The sequence below is a fragment of the Manis javanica genome, chromosome 6 (genome assembly GCF_040802235.1).
Source record: "Manis javanica isolate MJ-LG chromosome 6, MJ_LKY, whole genome shotgun sequence".
In the NCBI taxonomy this organism is placed as follows: domain Eukaryota; kingdom Metazoa; phylum Chordata; class Mammalia; order Pholidota; family Manidae; genus Manis; species Manis javanica.
In genome coordinates, this window is record NC_133161.1 from 41,745,199 (window position 1) to 41,763,673 (window position 18,475).

Genomic DNA, 18,475 nt, shown 5'->3' on the forward strand with positions numbered 1-18,475 from the left:
AGGAGTTTTAAAAGCCAGCTTGAACCAAGAGCCATCTGTACCATGAGCTGACGACCTTGAGGATGAAAGTCCCTTAGCAGAGAGTAGAAATACAGAGGTGCCTGGGTCCCCAGTGATAAGAAAACACAATATGAGCCCTGGACTGCTTACCTCCAGAATTCTTTACATAAAATCATAATAAATCCTTGTAAAGTTAAACCACCATTATGTCACTTTTATGAATGTGCAACTGAATCTAATTCCACCTGATTCACTAACTAAATAAATATAAAAGACTAAATGGCAATCAAAATGCTCCTTAAAGGCTCACTCGAGGCTAGGAAGCAGAACTGCTGACATTGAAACCCAAGTCTCCAAGGACAGGAAGAAGGCCGGCCAGGAGGAGAGCTCTCACCAGAACCCAGCCGTGCTGGCCTCCTGATCTCAGCCTCCCAGCCTCCAGAATTTGTGAGGAATACTTTTCTGTTGTCTCAGCCAACCCGACTATGGTATTTTGTTATGGCAGACCAAGCAGACTAAGATATCCTCTTCCTCATGCCAAGAGAAAAACACCTATAAAATTATAGTGATATTTATGTAAATGTGTTGGCATCTCAGGGACACAATTTTAATAGCATCTTTATGTGAGAACAACTCATTCATGCTGAGTTTAAGCCAGCATCCTGTTTTAATATCACCCTTACAGGACTAGAGTCTTGTCAGTTTTTTTCCTTCCATAGAGAAACCCAATACATGGTCCTTGATGAAGGGTTTCAGTGATAAGCAGATATCAGTTGGTGCTGAGCTTGACTTTTTTCCTTAGTCCAAGTGGTCATGTGATGATCATAAAGACTTCAGATTATATGGGTTGGACCTGATAGTGTTAAGAAATTTCCTTCATATTTTCATTTGTTATTGCTCCTGAGATATACAATGATCCAGTATTTTTTAAATTACAATAAAAGAAACTGGAGAACAAAGTCCTAATATAGTGTCTTTTAAAGAGATAATGGATTTTGAAACCTTGTCAAACATGATTTGTCTACACCATTGTAAATATTAAGGTCTCTACCTTGCCCTCACTCTCTCCACATTTCTGTACATGATTTTAAAGAAAAAAGAAAAGAGAGCTGAGTGCCTTGTTAGGGACTCATAGAATAAAAAATAAATAAATAAGTAAAAACTAACTAGGGAAGGTGAGATACCAGTGGAAGAGATCAAGAGTTCAGTGGAGTTAGGAAGTCAGAACTAGGAGTGGGGAGTTAGAAGATAAGGTCCAGAAGATTATGATCTGGAGGAGAACATTAACATGGGATAGGGGGCTCAGATCAAATACATATAAATAAATCTTAACAGAATTCTTCAGTTGATACCTGAGTAACCTTTGTATATAAACTTGGACTCAACCAGTATTCTCACTTCTCTTACCAAAGGATCAAAGATCATGGGGAAAGATATATGGAATAAATTTTTATTTCTGATATAGGAAGTCAACTCAATCTTAGAGCTTGGGAAAGCTCTCCCCTCTGAGAACTCATTTGAAATGCTTCTGATCTGACCCTTTGAATTTTTCCTGAGGAAATTAATAAATAAAACACAGACTATCTACAACATTCATGAGAAATTAAGCTCCAGTTAATAGAGCAGACTAAGAATTAGAATAGAATACACAGCTTTTCTCTTTGACAACAGATAGTGAGATTTCAGTGATTTGTTTATTGATTATTTCTGATAACATTTTAAATTCCAAGTAGGTCTTTTTGCCACCTGTAAATTCTTACACTCTAAAAGAACACATAGCTCCGTAGATTGTGGGGTTACAACAGACTAATGGAAAAAATATAATGAAAGTGAGTTAATACATCCTCATCCAGGGATTTTACATCTCAGCATTTGCTGGAGAATCCTGGTTAATTCTTACTCCTATAGTTATAGGAGTGAAAAATGGGGCTCCTGTTTGTAGGAAAGATAGAAAGGGCTTTCTCCCATCACAAGTTGCACCCATGTGACTCAGGTTCCTCTTACTATCTCTCTATTTCTCAGTAATAGTGCCCTTGTTTTCTGCCCTGGTCACTGTATCCCAGCTCAAGCAGATGTGCTGGCTACACTTTGTTAGAGAGGGTGGCGGGTGTGGCTATTTCAGGCTATGAATGGTGTATGGCTAAGGTTCTCTTCTAAGTTAGTGTTGTATTTTTCTAATCTCATGGCTCAAAACAAAATTCCCAAGAACTGTCCCCTGCCATTACTGCAATGCAGCAAACTGCCCTTTCTGAGAGTTTTCTACAATGGCTCCTTGTTAGCACTTTATACTTTAAGAAAATTTTTTTCATTTGCCTTATAGTCTTATTCAAATTAAATTCACATGATAGTTATCTTGTTCCCAGAGCTCAGGGTACTGAGCTTGTCTTAGCCTGGACTGTTCAGGAATCCCATTTGCCCACTCACTTCTCTATCATGTGGAATAGGACTCTCTCCTTGGGTATGTTTTCCTTTTGAGCATGAGCCCTACAGTTTGGACTCTACCCACCTCTGTGGGGCATCTTTCACAGACCAATTTTTGACTTAAGAATATGTCCCCATTCCCCCTTTAGCTGTGATGCATTCACACTTCCACTGCACTGGCCATTCCACTTTTAAGCATACTGTTCCCAAATATTTTCTTATGTCCTTATTCTATACCCAAAAGAGGTGTTACAAGTCACTTACATTTCAAAAGCAATGCCCACAGATGTAAATCTGCAAAATACTTGAGACTTCACGTTTATTATTAAATAGAGATAATTCAGGCTCATTTTCCAAGATATGTTTTTAAGCTATTAATATGGTAGGATATGGTAATATTCCCTTAGTGAACTATGGAGGCGGCTGGACATAGGGGGTAACCCTACAGAGCCCTTTGGTGGCATTAATAATGGTTACTTCAAGTCTGTTGTATGGCAACTTGTTTTTTAATGGGATCTTACAGATATTTAAATGTGTTAAATTAGCCAGAGTAAAAATCCACATACGGATTTTATGTGCCTATAGAAATTACTCCCAAATTTGCTAATGCCTTTTGGACTGATAGTAAATCATTTCTATTGGTAAACTAATTGAAAGTGAGGAGCTATAGGAATTCTGTGTGCAGCCTACTCCTCTCCCATCTGCCTGGGAACTTACCGGTGATGGCCAGCTGAGTCACAAAGAAGGTCATCCTTGACCTCCTCTTCCTCCTCCATGTAGAGAACAGCACAATGGAGTTTCCAACGATGGTGAAAACAAAGAGGACCCACAGAGTGATCAACTGCTCAGTCTGCGAGAAACAAAGAAAGACAGGACCAGTGAACCAGTGAGGATCAAGGTACCTTACAGAATGCAAGGTCAGGCTTGTGTTCCTGCTCACATATCCCCACCCCTCAAAGCTCGACTCACAAAGACACCACGGTACTTATTCACACTGATAACCATGTAGATCGATGCATCCTTTAAAAAATCTATTTGGAAATATATGCCAAGAGACAAGAAAGTATATATTCTTTGACCAAGTAATTTTTAGTCTATGTGAGAGAGTTCAAAGTGTGCATAGATGTGCACATTTACTGTAAGAAGAAAGTAGAAATTGCTTAAAGATAGCAGGAGAGTTAAGTAAGTAAAACACTTCAGTTCAATGAACTATTACGTAGCAATTAACAATGACAGCCAAGAAGATTATGGAGCAACAGTAAAAATGCTCATAATGTAATGATAAGCAGAAAAACTTGATAAAATTGTATATTAGGTGTGATTACAATGGCAAAATTATACATGTAGCAAAAAGACTGAAGTATACTAAAATTTAAGAGTGGCTATTTTAGGGTAGTGTGATTATGGGTTATTTTACTCCTTTTCCTTTGACAGAATTTATAATACAGTAATATTAAAGTCACACTGAATATTAGTATAATTAGTAAATAATGGGAAAAAAGCAAGACCACTATTCATTTAAAATGCCAAGTCCTTCATTTAATTTTTCCCAAATTCCTTCAAGTGGAGGTTGTCATCTGTTTAAAGTCCATTAACTCAGAATAAGCAGAGGCACTGAGATGGGCTAGATACAGAGAGGGCAGGACTGGGCTTTGGGTAAAAAGCATGGGGCCAAGTGGATCCAGAGGCAAACCCCAAACCAAAAGCCAGAAGTCATCCCAACAGGTCTGGGAGCAATCCTGAAAAAAAAGCAGAAGTTTAAGACTGGAATCAGAAGTACTTCTCCACTTGATTGAGGTAAGAAGAGACTGAAGCAGCCCTTTGTGACGGTCATGTGTCAGCTGCATAGGCTCTAGTTCCTACTCGTTCAGCCAAGCACTCGTGTAAGATGTTGCTATGAAGATATTTTGTAGATGTGATTAATGTCTATAATCACCTGACTTTAAATAAAGCAGATTACCCTCCATAACACTTGGATGAGCTTCATCTAATGAGTTCAAAGCCTTAAGAGAAAAGGCTGAGATTTCCCAGAGAAGAAGGAATTCTTCCTCAAGACTTGATCAGCATCATGGAAATCCTGCCTGAACTCCCAGCTTGCTTCCACCATTATGGGTGTCAGACTTGACAACCTCACAACCACGTGACCAAATTCCTTAAAATAAGTCTCTCTTCGTATGTACATACACACACACATACACACACACATATATATATGCACACACACACCTATACACACACATATATACACACATACACACATATACCTGTATACACACACAGATGCATAAATACATGTACATACATATATCCGATTGGTTCTGTGTCTTGTGGAGCGCCCTGACTGAGAAACTCCCTGAGTATCTGAGGCATCACAGCTGCACATTTTCTTACATTAAATCAATTTTAAATTATACAATAACAAATAAAGTCTTCTTTTAAAACTATAATAACTCAGATAAATCTCAAATCCTCTTTGGCCATCACTTGCCATCTTGATCAACTCCCCTCTTCCAGAAAGTGAAATATCATTTTGATTACGTTACATATCCTTCCTATCCTTTGCAAAATACTTTGTATGTGCACACACACACAGACCCACACATATGTATCCATGAAGAAAAGATAGTATTTTTTTGGTGTGTGGCTCACAGTTTGACATTTACTATGCTTTGCATGTTGTGCCTCTTGCTTTTGGAAAAATGGCCAATTATAAAAGGTGATATTTTCATGGAGTGGAGTAAAATATTTCAAATGAAAGAAATGCATTACATTCACAAAAATAAAGTAAGCTGAAGATGTAGGAGAAAGTATAGACTGAGGGAGATATGGGGGGGGGCGCCATTAGTGTGCTGAGTCAGCTCAGATTCTCTCAGCCCCACGTCCCCGGAGTATAACATCTCTGGGAGTCCCTTGGGGTTACCAGGTGGAAACCTTAACCTGCTCTGCCAGGTTCCAGAGCTGGGCCATTTCTCACAATTGCTCTTCCAGCCCTTATCCTTTCCAGTAGTCCAGGCTGGAGCCAGCATCTCTGTGAGTCCTGCACTTTATCAAGGCGATTTTTTAGGTTTTCCATCTCAGATTGATAAATGGGTCCCTAAGGCCCTCCGTGGACGTCAAGGTCTTGGAACTGTAGAATGGTGGCCCTGAGGGAGGACAGGCATGGTGGTGGTGCTGGGGGGTGGCTGGGTGCGCAGCTGGAGTGGGAGCACCATAGGGCTGACAACCCTCTGCCACCTTGTAGGGCACAGGTGGCAGGCAACTCACCTCCAACATGAGTATGTCATCTCCCACTTGGAAGGTAGAGGCTTTGCTCAGTGCTGTCCACATACTATTTTTCTGGTCTTTTTCTAATCAGAGGGGGCACATCTGTTTTGGATGATTCATTTGTCTAGCAGTCTGGGGTGGCATGGAGAAAGCATCAGGAATGGGCACTCATCATTGTGAGAATAGTGTTTTCTGAGTGCAGCGAGGAAATGATGTTTTGTTGAATTCTCTCCTTTGAGATAGATGGGCAGCTGCACAGGCAGGGGCAGATACAGCAGGGGAGGCCTTTGATGTACCAGACTAAAGTCCTCCATTCAGCAGCTGGTGTGTAGGTAGTGGGACATAAATAAGTGTTTGAACTTGGAGGACCTACCATTTAAAACTGTAGAACACCTTGGAGACCTATGTAAGACAGTAGGTGGCTTGTAAGTCTTGTTGTCAGGTCTCACTGACTCTGATACTGACAGATGGTATAGTTGAGGGCCAGGGTGGGGTATGAAGCATCTGTGCCCCAGTCTAGTCCAGATATAGTGTGCTATCAGGGAAAATAACGGCATCCTGGGAGTGTATGTGGTTCAGGGAAAGACAAAGGAGCCTAGAGCAAGTGTTGTGGCAGCTAGGGGCATGCAAAGCCCTTTTTAAGCCCTGCTGAAAATTCAGATGAGAGATTTTTCCAAGATTTCCTACTGGTTTTTTTAGTTTATCTGTTTCAGAGGGAGAAGCATTTTGATGCCTTAAACTAATTTGTTATTTTGAATTAAAGAATATGGTATCATGGCCAACAAACTTTCTCAGCCTGGGTGGGGGGGGAGGGGGAAGCTTATTTCCACACTTGTCCAGTACTACGTCCATCTCTGTTGAACTTCTTCAGCCTCAGATGAAGAAGGAAAGAGAAAGTTAGAACGCTTGTGCTATTTCTCTGCCAGATCAGAAACCCAGGTCTGGGGAAGTGGGGAGAGAGCAATGTCTGGAAGCAGGCAAAGGAGGCATGCACTTCGCCAGCATGGTAGGGTGTAAGGAAGGTAGTGGGTGTAGAGCTGTTTTCCTTACTCTCCTTCACCAGCAACTCCATGGCCCTGCCCAGCTGCCCATGTCCCTCCAGCTGGGAGAAAGCAGCTGGCCACCAGACTCCTGCATGAAGTTTCCACAAATCTGCCCCTGCCTCGGCCCCTGGATTCCGCCTGTAGTGGGATTCCTCTGGGATTGCCCTCCTCGCCACTGATTCTCCAGGGAGGCTCTTTCTTTACATGAGAGGGCAAATGATCAATCTCCCTGCCCTCAAACATCTACCTAGACTGTACCTTAGATTCCTCCTGTTCTCCAGCAGGGGTGTTTCAACCTCCCCTCTTTTCTACGTCTGACACAAAATTTTTTTCAACTAAAACTACACTCCAAAGGCCGTTTGGTAAGAATTGGAAAGAGTTGATCAAGCGAACAAAGTTAATTTTGAACTAGCTATCAATGTTTTTCCAAGAATATATTTCTCCTCATGCCTCCCTTTCCTCACTTAACTGCCTGTGCAAATAGAGTTAGGCTATGTCTCCCAGAAAAACAACAGTGACGGGGGTACATGTTTGCTTTTCGTGGGGTGTGTTGGGGATTATGGTGCTGGCACCTAAGTTCAGGTTTCTAGAAACCACATTTCTTTCTAACAGAGGAACCTCTGGCCTCCCAGTGGGCATGGAATGGCTGCTTTCTTTGTCTTTGGACTGCACATTGCCCACCCAGGCAACCGGTTTCATCAAAGTAGGCTTGCAGCTCAGATCTGCTCTGCTGGCAGCACAGAGTGACAGACGAGGCCAATCAAATCACCCTGGTTAGATGTGTCAGTGAATTGGGAGCCAGGCCTCAGGAGGGCTGCGGAAGAAGTTCAGGCTTGGTTGAGCCTTTGGCCTATGAGTTTGCTGTAGCTGTGCTTTGTGTTCATAGAACTAAGGCTCTCTGTAAACAGATCTATTCTCCTTGGGATTGGATACTGTCTGTAGGGCAGGCTGAGCAAATCCTGTGAAAAAAACAACCTGACACTTGCTTTTGGAGTTTTCTATTCGGAACTCAACCTTATCCTCTAGGCTTCAGAAAATTTCCAGATGGGAGAAATCTCCCATTATTGCTTTATAGAGTCTCCCTAAGAGTCATGTTTATTTATTTGTTTATTAATTGTCTGTAGTGTAAGGCATTGGCACTATAAAGAAGAATAAGACATGGACAGTATATAAATTATACTCAGCCAAGTTCAAATCCTGATTCATTGAGTAGCACAAGGGTCATTAAACATGAAACATTTATCATTTATTCATAACATACTTACCTATGCATGCACATATGCAGAAACACACAAATCACAGGGTAATATAAGGATTTGGAAAACTATGACAATGGGAACTAAAGATACAAGGTCAGAGGCATTTAAGCATCACAATCAGGTGAGCAATTTGCTAGAAAAGTGAGTAGGCAACCAGTTTGACTTGGGATCAGATTCTTAGCTACTTGCTAATGTGTGGTACATGGGTAAGTGATAAACCTCTCTGAGCCTTTGCATTTATAAAATTAAGAGAAAAAAATCTGGCTCAGGATATTTGTGATGGGTAGATATCATGATGAAAATGGAGATTTCTAACTGAGTGCCTGATGCATAGTACACACACAATAAAAATTGCTTTATCTCCTTTGTCTCATGGACTACAAATAGGTTTTAGGAGTGATTTATAAATAACTCACTTCCGTTTCAGAACGATGCTTGAATTCGCCCTGTTCATCCATATTTCAATCTATTGGGATTTCTCTTGTGCCTCCCACTGTACTGATAGTGTGCCAACACCATTCTCAGAATTACTGAAGAATATAGTTGGGGATTAACTGCCCCCTAGTGGTCGGGTGAAGCAAAATTCCAGCCAAATGCTCAATACCAGAAGTTAATAGGTGATTTGGGATTCTTTCAATGACTAAAGACTAGAATATTTTCAACTCATGGCTGTGGGCTCATGACTAATTGGTTTCCAACCTCAAATAATTAGTGATGTTGGTTCTCTGCAGACCAGAACATTACGACCTGTGACTTAGAGGGATGAATCGCAGCTCTCCTTTGATGGTGCTGGTACTGCCATAAGGCACGCACATGGATTCTGACTCTGTGGGATATGCTGTCAGGGAAGATGATGGTGGAATTCTGAGCCAAAGGGATGCCCATGAGGCAGGTGTTAGGTCTGGGTCATGATTCCAGGCTGGCATCTGTTGTCTGCCTAGAAAATGCTTAATAAATATTTGTTGGATGGCTGTATGATTGATAACAAGTGCAAGGGTACTTATGAGTATCACAAAAAGGTTATTTGAAATGGGAATTATCTCAGGAAATACAAGACATTTAGTTGGGGGACTTTAGTCACTGGATACATCAGGCTTGTCTGTAGAGGGAAACATCCAAGCCGTAATGATCCTCTTTTCCACGGGAGTCCCTGAAACTGGAAAAAGAAGACCTAAAAGTATTTTTGACAGTTACAGGGTGAAGGGAAACTAACCTAATTTAAGCAAATCACATTAATCTAGTGCCTGACTTAGTTTGTAATGTATAGGTGTTCAATAGTTTGTTGTTGATTGATCAGGTATATGCTGAGCATCATTTAAGAAGCCTTGCATATTGTTCACTTAATCTTCACAACTGACCAGTGAGATGCCACTGTTCTCAGTGGAAATGGGGTCAGAGAATTTACTAATCTGGCTCACAGGTGAGGCAGCTAGGATTTGAAGCCAGTTCTGCTTGACTGAAAAGTTCGTGCCGTGCTTACCACAGTGGTTTTCTGCTCCACTTAGGGGCGAGAGATGATGAAGTTGCCTCATGTACTTTCAGTTTTCAGGTGGGAAACAGATCATCCTGTTCCTTCTGACTTGTCTGAAGTTGGCAGCTGGAGCTGGGTCAGTTTCATGACTTTCTCTCCCAGGACTAAGCGTGAATGAGGTCAGTGCTTATACGTGTTGGAATGGATGGACATGGGAGCAATGCTGGCTTCCACTCATTAGTGGCTGTAAGCATCACATGGGACGCAGCTGCATCATCTGTTCCGGGAATCACAGAGCTTTCTGTGTCCCTTACATTTTCATGGTTTGCTTTATGATTATCATTATTTCTGTGAGGTTGAAGATGAATACCCCAAACACAGGAAGGAGCAATCACATTTTAGTTTGCAAGAGGTGAAACGAAGTCTCAGAAAGATTAGGGTTCAGCCTCGGTTCTCGGGGAGCAGGCCAAAAGCTCTGTATCCTGTCACTGAGACCAGGGGCCCCTCTCATGCACAGCACCCAGGCTCTGCGGCTGCACAAAGCCTCATTAATCGGCTTAGGTGGGTTGGAAATATCATAGCATAGATCTGAAAATGTTTGATTCCATCGAAGATGAATCAATGTGTAACACAGAAAGCACACAATTTAAAGAGAAACAAATAGGAACAGATTGCAAAACTTTGAGTTTCTGAAGCTCCTTAGTGAGACTTGGGGAATAAGATGGATTAAGAGATCTGGGGACCCCTGGGCAATAACCATTTTCTGAACAGTTGGGGACCTCTCTTTCAGGAGTTTGTCCTGACTTTTCCCCATTTCTTGCCCCCACTTAACTGCTTTAGAAACATTGCCAGATGGCTAACAACCAGTAACAGTCAGCGGAGAGGCACAGAGGTAAGACAGGGCTTCTCAGGACTGTCCTCTTCCCTCAACCACTTCCTCGTGACGTGATGAAGCCCCTTTTGAAAAATCTGCATTTGCACCACCCTCCCAGTAGCCCAGCTGGAGATGCCCCTGAGAATACAGTTGAATGGCTGTCATCATAACAACCTATCTGTACACACCTTTTCTAAGTGATTTACCTGGAGTGATGGAACTCCTATCTGGGATTACCAGGGTAGCCTTCATCTCTAATACTTAATTATGAGAAAATAGATAAAAATACTTTTAAATTAATTAATACTACACAAAATAAGAATATTACATGAAGCTATATATAAATGTGGATATTAGTTCAAGTTTTGTATTTTTGCAGTGCTTTTCATATCACTTTACCAGGGCTCAAACAGGGATGTAGGTGGCACCTCTGACTGGCAGCTGGTGAGACAAGCTGACAGGGGCCTCCTGCATGAAGGATAGAGAATATGAATAGGATGGGAGGTGTTGGCACAGCCCAGGTCTATTCAGGTTGACTGCAGAGCTCTGGACCGAGATGGTCCCACACAGTTGTGGACTTTTATGTAGTCTAGCATAACCCCAGGGGAGAGCCTTGGCATATATTTGTTCAGTAAATATGATACTCAAGCCAGAAACTGTCCACTAAGCCATGTTGCTGTGAACGTGGTTATACTGGTTAGTCCTCTGATTTCACCAGAAACAGAGATGCCAGTGACTTACATCCATTTCAATGTGAATCCTTTCTTGTGAATCATTCTTAGATCACAGGAGGGCCTCCAAATTAATCACAAATAGGGTGTATTGGAAGATTTGAGACAATTAGATCTGGGATTCCATATGAATTCCCATAATACAACCAGATCACAGATGTTAGAAACCATCTGAAAACCCACCAGACTCCAAGTTCAGATAGTAATTAATATTTGTTGAACAAATGAATGAAGCGTCTGCTATGTACCAAGACTGAGATTAACACTTAAATTGCTATTTAAGCTCTAGACCCTTGAAATATAGAAACTAACATTTGGATAAGTTAGGTCCCATCTCTCCAATGTAGTAGAAACCAAAGGAATTACTATGTAATAAAAATACCAAGAAACTATTCTTCCTGATGATACATATAATTGAAAAAATAAGCCTCTGGGGATTTGTTTTTTTCTTCTGGAGGTGCTAATAAACAAAGGGAAGTGTCCCAGGAGCCTTTGCCCTGAGCGCCCATTTCAGCTCAGACCTTGATACTTGTGATCTGTAGTTTCCAGTCCATGACGAAGGCTCAAAGTAAAGTAGCTAAAAGAAATCTGAGAACTTAGTGAATGGAAGAGCAGAGCAGACATGAGGCCAGGGTGTAGAGCTGAGCGTCTTGGTAGAGGAGAACAGGTAGGGAGGGGAAAGATCATCCTAAACTGCTCCCCTTGGTGGCTTCATTCTCTGTGCATCTAAGTTGGGTGGTTGGTCAGCAGAGTTTAAAAGGCCATTGAGTTAGTGTGCGCCCAGTTCATACAGCTGGTCACTGGCTTTGGTTCCCAGTTGTCCTTTCTTTCCCTTCCCTACATGCTATCTGAGTCTTGCAAGCTCCCCCTGCCAAAGATTGGACATGAGACCTTCTACCTCTCCCTAGCCCCTCCCTGGGAGCCTATCTGAGGTCTGCAGAGGGAGCTACCTGCTTGGCTCCAAGCATCACTCCCACCCGAGCCTCTTGGGTTTTGGTGGAGTTGGCCACCAACACCTTGGGCCTCTGCTCAGGGGCCCTGGTGACCCCAGCAGGCACCAGTCCTCTAGCCTGATGCCTGCCTCTGTCCAATATACTGCAATATCATAAGTCATAAGAAATACATATTTGCTCATTCAGATGACCAAATATACATTTCCCAGGTATTCTGTCTTCATCCATAATTCCTGAAAATACTGCAGAGACTTAAAGGTGGAATGGATGCTTTGTCATGTTAATGAGAAACTTTTGGACCCCCACCTATGGGCAGGGGCTGGAGGCTCTATCAGCCAATGGCCAATAATTCAGTCAATCATGACTATGCAATGAAGCCCCCACAACCTGCCCCACCCGACCTTGCCCTGTGTATCTCTTCATCTGGCTGTTAACCTGTGTCCTTTATGGTGTCCTTTATTAAACTGGTAAACTTTAATTTGCTTCATTTCCTTAGTTCTCCGAGCCCTCTAGCAAATTAATCAACCCTAAGGGGGTGGTCATGGGAACCTCCAGTCTGTAGCAGGTGAGTCAGAAGCACAGGTAACTGCCTGGGGCTTGCAACCATCATCTAAGTTGGAGGTGGAGGGCAATCTTACAGGATGGAGCCCTTAACCTGGGGAATCTGGCACTGTCTCCAGGCAGATAGCATCAGAATTGAGTTGAGTACTCAGGTGCCTTGCTGATGTTGGAGAATTGCTTGGTGGTGTGCGTGTGTGGGAAGATCCTCTCTCTGCTCCAGGCACATGCACATTGGAACTGGGTCTAGGAACCCAGAGTCTTTTAGAGCCTCCCTGGAGGTTTCTCTCTGCAGAGGAGATGATCCTTTCATTTACTCCATGGAAAAACAATGTGCAAGATACAGCTGAGGGACTGCATGATGTATTTTACACAATTATATAGTTGTTTCTGATAATAAAAGTACTGTGTGCTTACTGTCAAAGATTTAGTAAAACAGACAAGTTTTTTTTTGTGAGACTTCTCAGAAACTTAAATAGGCTAATACATCTCTAAATATATGATGACATATATGTTCTGTTTCCCAAACATTTTTGGTCACAGTCCCCTTTTATCTGTTTAGCAATTCACATAATTAGAGTTTTGTGGAACATCCCTGGGGAAATGCTGTAATGGTGGAAAGAGCATGTGCTTTGGAACCAGATTCGGGTTCACATTTTCGGACTAACTATTGCGTGAACTCATCTTCTCTGATCCTCATTGTCTCCAGGCAGATAGCATCAGAATTGAGTTGATTACAGAATTCTCTGTAATCAAGGATACTAACGCCTGTTTCAGAGTTGTCGGAGTTGCAGTCGACTGCTCTGATCACCAAGATCCCTTGCCTCTCTCAGAGGGAGGGTTATATTCTGCGATCCACTAACATTGTATCTGACATGACCTTAATTTGGCCAATGAATTGTAAGCAGAAGTGATATGTGTCATTTCTGGGCAGAAAGTGTAAGAGCCAGTGCCGGGTTCACTACTCCTTCTGTCTGCTGCCTGCCTGTCTCTCAGCCTGGTGTTATGGAAGCCTGTGTTGAGACAGAGCTTCCATCAGCCTGGGTCCCCTGAGTGACTACAATATGCGGAGGCCCCTTGTTAACCTATAATAAACATGTGACACAAGCAGGAAATAAACCTTATGGTTTTGACTTTCTGATAGTACCTGGTTATTTGTTCCCACAGCATAACCTGGTTTAGCCCTGAGTAATGAAGGACTAAATAAAATAACAAAAAGACTAATAATAGCTTGGCAGAGTTAACATTCAATAAACTATTCAAACTTCTATTTTGGGCTAATAGTTTCTGTGTTCTTGAATACTCTTTGCATTTTAATCCCAACCGAGGCAAAAAAGAAAAAAAATCCTCAAAAGGAACTAAATGCATTGGAAAGGAAATCAAATTCATTCTTTATTACAAGACTATCTTCTATATGCATAGATCACTATGTCCCACCAAGGGCAATAGTCCACAATACTAGATGAAAGAAAGGGAACTTGCATTTGGGCCTTAACAATATTCCACTTCATTTTTTATTAAATTATGAGCTGTGAACAGTGGTTCTTGAGCATGAGCATACACTTCAGTGCCTGCATGTGGGGGGAGCCCGGCTGAATCACGCTTCTGCCCAGTACAGGGCCTGCGAAGAGCCTCTGGGAGCTGGAGAAGAGTCAGGGGGGAACCCTTTCCTCTGCTGGTGTGGCCCCTTGAGCAACTCCAACAGTCCCCAAGACCCTGCGTGAACGTCTTCACTACCTCCAGCCCAGGGCTCTCAGGGCGGCAGGGGGTTATTTACAAGCCAAAGTCCTTTTTACAATGCAAAAAGCCTTAGAAGGTTCAAGGGGCTTCAGGAGAGGCCTCCAGGGGAAGAACTCCTTTACTCAAAATGGCTTTTGAGCAGTTGGCATCTGCTTCTGGAATAGAAAGAGTTTTGAGATGAAAGGCGGTCTAGGGAAAAGAGGGAGGAACGACATTTTTAAAGCAGAGCATGCGAGGTCCCAGCTGGATGGCGAGGTGGGCATAGGGACGACGGGAGAAGCTCCGGAAAGGAGACAGCCAGGTTCTGGCGAATCGTGTCAAGGTCACGCTTGCTGCTTATTCCTTCCTACCACTTCTGTCTGTAGGAGAACTGTCACTTTCCCTTCAAAAATGGAACTCAAAAAGGGCAGGAATCCCAGGATATCTCTGCTTTTTCACCTTTGGCAATGGGGCATAGTCTGGGTCGGTGGGAAGTAGGGCAGGCGGTCTTTGCAGGGAAGGACATCAGCCCCCCCTCACCTCTTACCCCACTGGGCTTGAGGGGGCCCCTCACAGGAGCTCAGTGAGTAGAACTCCTCCATGACCTACTCCCTCCTCCTCTCCACGGAAACCTTCACCTCCCACCTGCTGATCGGCTCCTAGCCTGTGTCACCCTCCTGCTGGGAAGCTGTCACTGTTCTGGGAACAGAGCAGAGGTGCCTACCTGTGCCGAAGGCAACCCAGAGGTGCTCAGGGTCACTCAATATAGAACTGTTTTCAGGGTCCAGAGCCTGTGTCTCACACTTTTCTTTGTTTTAAACAGTCAGGAAAGGGTGTAATTTGTTAGGCTTTAAGGAGGAGAATATAAAAAAAAAATCCTCTTACTGAGCCATCATGAAAAATGAGCTGAAGTTTTGGGTAGTTTTTTGAGCTAACACTCTTAAAGTGCTTATAGTATTTTTTCATAAAATTGCCTAAGTGAATGACACTGTCATTATCTGGAATGTGGAGAATCATTGTGAAAAAATTAAGGCTCTTTTCTTCGGGAAGGGGGAGAGACTTTTTCTTGGTTACTCAGAAATATGCAATCCAGTCTGACTCAAGGTTTATAAAACTCTAGTCAGTCCTTTAGTAATCTAGATAATAACAGGATGAGAAACAGGAGCAGAGCCAGCCCCTGCACCTCATAAATGTGGAATAAGTGAAATGCCTATTTGACACTCTATGGTCTACTTTCAAAGCCTTGGCTTAAGTACTAGAAACATGTGGTTTTTCACTTCATATTTGAATCAGTTGGGAAAGTGTTCAGCTCAAAAATAAAAGAAAGCCCACCTAACAAATAAAAACTTTTTTTCATACAATAAGGAATCTAGAGTTAGGTGGCTGCTGTCCTTGACTTAGTGAAATTGCCTTGGCTTTTCTCCTGTGGTCCCAGCATGGCTGCTATAGCTCCATTCATTGTGTCTGAATTCAAGGCAGAAAAAAAGAGAGGAAGTAAAATGCCAACCATGTCTTTCTCCTTTTGTCAGAAAAGGAGAAATCTTTGTGAGAAATCGCACAGATCTCCAATTAAGTTTCCCAAACTGCAATGCCTTTGACTTTAAAAGAGACTAGGACTGTGAGTATTTAGCCATAAAACTGAGAAGGGGGTTGATATTAATTATAGGGTCGACCAAAGAGAACTACCATCTGCAGGAGCTGTGCAGGATCTGTTCCTGAATACACCTTCTCCTCCATGTTCATTTCACCAGTCTTGTTAATGTTTTCCAAAATTTGGTAGCATCATCATTATTCCTCACCAGTACTAAGTATTATAGAGTGAAGATTCATTCTAAATGGCCAATAGTGGATGTCTCTTTATAAAGAAGAATCAAGAGAACCCTTGGAAACCATTCCTAGAGTGCTTATCAATTAATTGATAAATAATTGTCAATATTTATGCCCAGCACAGTGCTCAATCCAATATCGAGTTCATTTGTTCTTCTAGACTCCCTGTGGGTCTCGTCAGGGCCTGGCATGGTTGATTGGCACTGGAGAGAAGCCAGTGAAACAAGGTGACGCTCCTGTTCTCATGGAGTGTGCCTTCTAGACACCACGACGTAGAGAACAGATGTGTAGACATGAAATACAATGTCATATAAGTCGAAGAGGACTCTTGAGGAGGTACCTTTTGAGCAAAGAGCTGTGTGATGGTGGTACCTTCAACTTCTGTTAATTTTGTTCCTACTTGCTGCTCTTAGGTCCTCCTGAGACTTCAGCTATATTTCCACTATGCTGTCACTTGGGAATTTATGACTTTTAAATGAAATGTGCCTTGTTGAAAATAGAATTCACGATGTAAATCTCTATGTAATAAATTTTTTATTAAGGTATAATTTATACAGAGAAAATTTCACTCTTTTCATATACAGTTCTGTGAATTTTGACAAATACAGGCATCCTTATAATCAAGATATAGGGTAGTTCCATCATCCAAAAAGATTTCCCTGTGCCCTTTTGTAGTCAGCCTTTGCCCATCCCCAGCCCATGGTAACCACTGATTTGTTTTCTGTCCTTAGAGTTTTGTTTTCTCAGTATCATGTTAATGAAATCTTTACAGTATGTAACATTTTGAACATGACTATTTCCTTTCACTTAGCAAAATGCGTTGGAAATGCACCCATGCTGTTTTGTGTATCTGTAAGCTCATTCCTTTTTATTGCTAAGAAATAGTCTATCATATAGATGCACTACAGTTTGTTTATTCTCCAGTTGTGAGATGTTGGGTCATTTCCAGTTTTTGGCAATTTCAAAGGAAGCCAGTATAAGTATTGACATACAGGTTTTTGTGTAGACATATGTTTTATTTCTCTTGGGTAAATACCCAGGAGTAGGACTTCTGGGTTGTGTAATTGATGTATGTTTAACTTTATAGAAAGTGGCAAAAAGTTTTCCGAAATGTCTGTATTATTTTGCCTTGCCATCAGCAGTGCGTGATGGTTCTACTTACTTCCCATCCTTGTGGGTGCTTGATCTTGTCAGTATATTTTCATTTTATTTTAGTGCCTAGCGGTATTTCACTGTGGTGTCTGCCACTTTGCAATTCCCTGATGACTAAGGATGTTAAGAATCTTTTCATGTGCCTATCTACCATCTCTGTATTTTCTTTGGTGATAATGTCTGCTCAAAATTTTGGCTACTTTTTTAAAATTTGGGATTCTTTTCTTCTTATTGAGCTTTAAAAATGTTTACATGTACTGAATAAAAATCATTTATTAGATATATACTTTATAGACAGTTTCTCTTACTATGTTATTAGCCTTTTTATTCTCTTACTAACGTCTTTCAAATTATAGTAGTTCTTGATTTTAATGAAGAAAAGTTATCAAATATTTCCTTCATGGGTTGTGTTATTAATGTTGTATGTAAGAAATCTGTACCTAACCTGTGGTCACAAAGATTTTCTCCTATATCTTCTAGATGTTTTAGGTTTTACACCTAGGTATATGATCCATGTGGGGTTAATTTTTATAGGATGTAAGGTTTAGGTGAGGGCTCACCTTTTATGTATGGCTGACCATTTGTCCCAGCACTTTTTTTGCTTTTCTCTGCAGAATTGCTTTTAGACCTTTGTCAAAAATTAATTGACTATAAATGTGTGGGTCTATTTCTGGACTCTACATTCTGTTCCACTTCTGAATGTGTACCCTTCTCTCAACACTATACTTTTATAGTGTTTTAAACTATATTTTTTATATATATAGTATAGTATTTTATACTATATATTTATACTATATATATAGTATACTATGTATACTATGTACACTCTACTATTGTGTTTTATACTTTTTATATACTGTTTAATACACTATATTTTCATATATTTTATAAAATAAAATAGCTTTATTTTAAGTCTGTAAACCAGCTAGTGTCAGTTTCCCAATTTTATTCTTTTCCAGAATTACTGTGGCTATTTGATCTCCTTTGCCTTTATGCATACATTGTAGAATCAGCTTATCAGTTTTAACCCCCATGTCATCTTCTTTCTCTGGTTCTCTCAAACTTCTCTGATCCCCCAAATCCTGCATATGATCCAGCATGACGTCCCATTGCTTCTTCCTCTCCATTCTCAGATAATTCTTGTCTTACTGAGCGCTGAGACCTCTTACTGGGTCATCATAACTGACTCTCCTCCCAGTATCC

General features: G+C 41.4%; 1 protein-coding gene across 2 annotated transcripts in view; it reads right to left on the reverse strand.

The window, feature by feature from the left end:
• NPSR1 (neuropeptide S receptor 1) overlaps positions 1 to 18,475 on the reverse strand; it is a 110,608-nt gene that overhangs the window by 84,024 nt on the left and 8,109 nt on the right. For both annotated transcript variants that reach the window (XM_017653352.3, XM_017653347.3), the window contains exon 2: positions 3,139 to 3,271. In XM_017653352.3, coding sequence (XP_017508841.2) covers positions 3,139 to 3,271 — 133 coding nt within the window. The remainder of the gene's footprint in view (positions 1 to 3,138; positions 3,272 to 18,475) is intronic.